The following is a 6,228-nucleotide window of genomic DNA, read 5'->3' on the forward strand; positions in this document are numbered from 1 at the left end:
ATTCAATACATATTTCGTACTAACGCATTTTTATGCGCTGTGTTCATGCCCACAGGTTCCGATAGACAGAGCGGCGTGCCTCTTCAGTAGGACCCCCAGGATCAGCGTTGGGTTTCGCACTCCACTTCTTCGGAGTTGCTGACTTTGAGTCCATAGGTACTATTACATATGTATATGTGTGGGTTTGGGCATGTCGGGGGCTTTGTCCCCCCCTGTTGAGATTGTCTTACACTCTTAGAGGCTTGCAGACTAGCGGTCATTGTATATATATATTTTTCATATCGCCCTATCGGCCTTCTGGATAGCTGTTATACTGTTGTTGCAGCCTTGTTGGCCTAGTTTATATATATATATATATGTCGTGTTGGGCTCTTCTGCCTGCAGGTTATTATATTTCAGATCATATCTCATGGTTGGTTCGCTCGGGCCTTCGGGCATCGGGTGCCAGCCATACCTCCCAAGGTTGGGGTGTGACATGACTCTAGTCATATGGCCACCTTCTTTGAATTTTTCTTAGAATCACAGGCTAAGTCTGGTTCATCAGATCCTTCTATTGCGGGGGAATTGTTGGGAGCTGATTATGATGATGTTGCAGCCAATGTTTCAAATGATCAATGTGTTGTGTTGAGAGCTGATCATGATGCTATTGCAACTGATGTTTCAAATGATCAGGATGATGGTGTTACTACTCAAACAACTGCTCCAACTTCTGATCACAGTGATGCTGTTGAGTCTGATCAGGATGAGGTTGCGGAGGTCACAAACAGTGTTGCTAAGCTCTCTGCAGACATGCAAACTCAAACACTAATGAATTGCACTCAGAGGCCTCTCGCTCAGATAAAGCACCTATGCAATTCACAGTGACAAATCCAAGAGGATTGCAGCTAGAAGTGGACTTGTCACACTTCTTCATTGCCCAGGATGAAACACCTCCAGCAGAAAACATAGTTCATGTTGAACCTGAAATCACTGATCAAGGTCATAAAATGCTCGCCGGATTCAAAGCTAAGTCTCTTCCTATACCTCATACCTCATTACCCGATGTATAAACAAAACAAGAAGAACCTAAAACTATAAAAGAAGCTCTTAGTTTCCATCACTGATTTAAAGCTATGCAAGAAGAATTAGCAGGTTTACATTAAAATGAAACTTAGATACTAGTTCTAGAACTTCAACAATGAATGTAGTAGGATCTAAGTGGGTGTTTAAAACAAAAATGAAGCCAGATGGATCAATATAAATACATAAAGCAAGACTAGTTGCTAAAGGGTACTCACAGCTTGAAGGGATTGACTTTGAAGAAACCTTCAGTCCAGTAATTAAAGCTACAACTATAAGAGATATTCTCTCTGTTGCTGTCACATTAATTGGCCCATTAGGCAACTAGATGTTAAGAGTGCCTTTCTACATAGTCATCTACAAGAAGAAGTCTATACGACTCAACGATCAGGCTTTACTGATCCAATGTATCATGATCATATATGTCTCTTGAAGAAGGCACTATATGGTCTCAAACAAGCTCCCAAAGCTTGGTTTGAGAGATTTAGTCTATTCCTGCTTCATCTTGGTTTCAAATGCAATCGAGCTGATTCTTTCCTATTTACTCTCCATGATGCAGAAGGAACAATATTACTTCTATTATATGTAGATGATATAATTGTAATAGAAAGCAACTCAAGGCAGATAGGGTAAGTAGTGCAAAAGCAGGGGCATGAATTTTCTATGAAGGATCTTAGACCCTTGAGTTACTTTTTAGGTATTGAAGTAAGCTATTTTACTGGAGGAATCCATTTTAACCAAAGCAAATATGCAAATGATCTGCTTAGAAAAGTAGATATGGGGAATGTAAAAATAATGCATACTCCACTAGCTCAGAAGCATAGTCTACAAGAAGCAGCCGACAAAGAAGTTGATCCCTCAGTTTACAGAAGCATTGTAGGAAGCTTAAAGTACCTCACACTCACAAGACCAGACATTACTTATGTTGTTAATCTTGTAAGTCAATTCATGCAAAATACAAACAACATACATCTTTAGGCAGTAAAAGAGAATATTGAGGTATGTCAAAGGAACCATCGATCATGGACTGAGAATCATATCACAGTCTTCCTTCAGGCTGTATGGATTCTAAGATGCAGACTGGGCAGGATGTGCCATTACAAGGATATTGTATACACCTTGGTGCAAATTGTGTCTCCTGGTCATCAAGGAAGCAAAATACTGTTGCAAGGTCAAGTGCTGAAGCTGAGTATAGAGCACTGGCAGCAACTGCAATTGAACTTACCTGGATAAGCTATATTCTACAAGACATTGGAATGTATATCAAGACTACTCCTATCTTATTTTTTGACAACTTGAGTGCTCTATACATGACTACAAATCAAGTAATGCATGCTAGAACTAAGCATATAGAACTAGATTACCACTTTGTGAGAGAGAAGATAGCTCAAGGACAATTGATTACTCAGTTTGTTAGGTCCAAGGACCAACTAGCAGATGTTCATACAAAGGCTCTTGGCAAAGACCAATACCAGTATTTTCGAGACAAGCTAGGTGTAGTGAAGTCACATCCCACTTGCTTGAGGGGAAGTGTTGAAGATAATGATCCGGCTAACAAACCTGATAACTATGCAATCACTTAGTCTTAGTTTACAAGAATTAAGACTTTTTGTATTAGCTATCTTAGAAGAGTCCTACTCTATATAATATAGCAAAAATATAGGATGAATATTCTGTATAAATATGTAGGACTCATGTTACTTAAAATACATCAATACGCTGCCTTCTTGACATTGTCTCTGCACCATAATTTCACAGTCCACTATTTTTATGAGCATAAGCAAGGAGCTACTCTTAAGCAGATGACAATTGCCTGTCCCAAGAGATCTCAATAGTGAAGGTTAGAATCTCAAGGAATGATACAGATGGCTACTTTTGAAAGGTAAAATGCAGTATTAAACCTATAAAGTATGATTATAAATTCATACGTACCGAGGTTTAATAAAGAGTCACCGTTGCTCCTTAAGGAGGAAAGAATAAGATGTATATGTGGTCTAGTTACTAGTTTCATTATCTCAATGTTCAAATCTACCATTAATTAGTTTCACAAAGTTGCACCTGGTCATGATATCTAAAAAGCATAATAAAGAAAACGATCAAGTAAATTGTCATATTCTTCGTAATACAGATTTTAATGTCCTTTGGTACGTATATATATCCAAACGGGGGCGATAAATTTGGGCTACTAAATCTGAAACACAAATGATCAAAGCCTTTAATCCTCATTACTCCTCGGTAGATGGAACAAAATACTGTATTTTTCAGAAAACATTTTGAAAATACCTTTTTAAGGCAACTGCCATTGTTCCAAATTGTGACAAGTTACGAAAAGTTCTCCGCACACGAGCGTATCTTCTTGAAAATTTCGTTCTGTTGATGTCGATCTTCCGTGATGCTTCTAAAAATGCGGTAGCTTGCCATTGCGACTGCGTCCTAATTCGAACTAATGCATTACAAAGGTTTTCCCTAAGGTTATGACCAAACCCTTTTAGGTTGCCTACGTATCCAAAACGGAATCAGGTCTGAACGTAGTTCGTGGATTATGATAAAATACAAATGAAGATGACCGAGCCTGAATCAGACATCCTACATATCCAAATGGAATCAGGTCAAGATGTAGTTCGATTACAAAAGACGACTGAATCCGATGAGGATTGCCTACGTATTCCTTTTTAGGAAAATCAAGCCGGCGTAGTTCAGAGCAACATGCAAATGTGATATTTGATTTTTCTATTAAAAAATAGAAGGGGGGGGGGGAATCGAAACCTACGTGGATTGGCTACATATCCCTCCGTAGAAAGTCAGGTTGAACGTAGTTCTGTTACAGCAAAAACCTAACTCTATTTGTCTTCAAACATAGTATCTCTTGATTGCGTCTAAGTTAATGGGCTTCATGTTGATTCTTCCATCCATTTATTCCAAGATTAAAGCTCCACCCGACAGTGCTCGGTGAACCACGTAAGGACCTAGCCAGTTTGGTGCGAACTTTCCTTTGGCTTCCTCTTGGTGGAGAAAGATTTTCTTTAAGACCAACTGCCCCGGTGCGAACTGGCGAGGCTTCACTCTCTTGTTAAATACACTGGCCATCCTATTCAGATATAGTTGACCATGGCATACTACATCCATTCTTTTCTCATTGATAAGCATAAGTTGCTCTTGTCTGACCCGTATCCACTCTGCGTTATCCAATTTTGCCTCTTGAATAACCCTTAAAGATGGTATTTCGACCTCTGCGAGTATTACAACTTCAGTTCCGTATACTAACATGTACAGCTTTTCCCCAGTAGATGTTCTCATGGTGGTACAATAGCCCAGTAAGGCAAAAGATAGTTTCTTGTGCCATTACCTGTGATTGTCCACTATCTTTCGTAGAGTCCTCTTGATATTCTTGTTAGCCGCCTCGACTGCCCCATTCATTTTGTGGTCTGTAGGATATGGAATTGCGGTGGACGATTCTGAACTTCTCACAGATTTATTTCATGAGGTCGCTGTTTAGGTTAGCAACATTATCAATGATGATAGACTCCGGTATTTCGAATCTGCAGACGATGTTATTCCGGATGAAATCTGCCACTACTTTCTTTGTGAAGTCTGTGTAAGTAGACACTTCGATCCATTTAGTGAAATAGTCAACATTTACCAAGATGAAGCGATGCCTGTTAATGCAATAGGCTCTATAGGTTCAATCACATCCATGCCCCAAACGGCAAACAGCTAGGGTGAACCCATTACGTTTAACTCATTTGGCAAAACTCGGATGAAATCCCTGTGAATCTGGCACTAGTGACACTTCTGTACGTAGCGGATACTGTCAATTCCATATTGGGCTAAGTAATACTAATTTGGGGCGACTTGTGCACCATACCCCACAATTCGGCTATATGATATTGATTAGTGCTTGGGCCAGAATATAACCCTCTGAAGTCTAATATTACAGTGAGCATAGGCACAGAGATATATGTGCTTTGGTGAGGGGCATTTGTGTCAGACACGCGTACAGTGTTGAGTGATTGTGTGTGTGATAGCGAGAGGCTTTTGAGTCAGGCATCCTATCACGACCCAAAATCCCACCACAGGCGTTGTGATGACACTTAGTTTCTAAGACTAAGTAAGCTGATTTTAATAACGATTCAAGCTATTTTTTTTATAAATAGAAACAAGTGTCGAAACCAACAACGGAAATAGTTATAACAAATTCCCAAGACTGGTAATACTGAGTCACGAACTCTAACTGAATATATGTAATGATCTCAAGGATTGAATATACAATACTGTTTGAATAAGAGTTGACAACACAATAAAATAGAAAGACCCCAAGGAACTGCGAAGACCAAGCAGCTCTACCGTGAATCCTTGCGATCAACACACTAACTCTGTCCGATTCCGATATCTCCAATACCTGGCTCTGTACAAAAATGTACAGAAGTATAGGCTGATCACACCACAGTCGGTGCCCAGTAAGTATCAAGGCTAACCTCGGTGGAGTAGTGACGAGGTACAGTCAAGACACTTACTAGTCAAATAACATGTGCAATATAGTAGCATACAATAGTAATGGAAAACAACTAGCAGTGATAGCAACAAAAATCAACCAGTGATATAAACAGCAGGGCAACAAGAACACTATAAATATTGTTCAACAATTAATGAATACAAGTACAACCATTTAACCAAGTCCTTCAAATGTAAATCTTTCACCCATATGTTTTTCAGTAATAATTCTTAGATTATAATCATTTCCAATAAATATATTTTGTACTTCCTTCGAATAATTATATTTAAAATATAATTCTTCAAAATAAATATCTTCAGATATAATTCTTTCAACAAGTCTCTTCCGAATATAATTCTTTCAAATAAATATATTTTTTTGAATAAAAGTTCTTTCAAATAATATTTTTCGAATATAAGTTACCCGGTGACATTTCAAAATAGTTAATTGAAAATAAGTACCTTTGAATATAATCTTTGCAAATAGATAACCTTCGAATATAAGTCACCCTGTGACACCTCATCTTATAATCGTACAATACGGGTCTCAATACTTGAACCCTAACAGTTGGTATCATGTGCCCTCATCACACCCTTATGTAATTTTCTTTGTTTAGACACTTTGTACTCAGAAACATCGACAGAGGATCTCCCGGGATCCCGTCCCGTAGTCCCAAA

The 6,228-nt window shown here is 38.7% G+C and overlaps 1 protein-coding gene across 1 annotated transcript; it reads right to left on the bottom strand.

Moving 5' to 3' along the window:
* Nucleotides 1–3,972: 3,972 nt before the first annotated feature.
* Nucleotides 3,973–4,356, bottom strand: LOC142165906 (uncharacterized). The gene has a single exon (XM_075224294.1). The coding sequence runs from the start codon at nt 4,354–4,356 to the stop codon at nt 3,973–3,975; it is 384 nt and encodes a 127-aa protein (XP_075080395.1).
* Between the last annotated feature and the right edge of the window lie 1,872 nt (nt 4,357–6,228).

Source organism: Nicotiana tabacum, chromosome 11, assembly GCF_000715075.1.
Source record: "Nicotiana tabacum cultivar K326 chromosome 11, ASM71507v2, whole genome shotgun sequence".
NCBI classification, from domain to species: Eukaryota; Viridiplantae; Streptophyta; class Magnoliopsida; order Solanales; family Solanaceae; genus Nicotiana; species Nicotiana tabacum.

Coding starts and splice junctions, on each gene's coding strand:
- LOC142165906 (XM_075224294.1), bottom strand. CDS start 4,356: ATGAGAACATCTACTGGGGAAAAGCTGTACATGTTAGTATACGGAACT.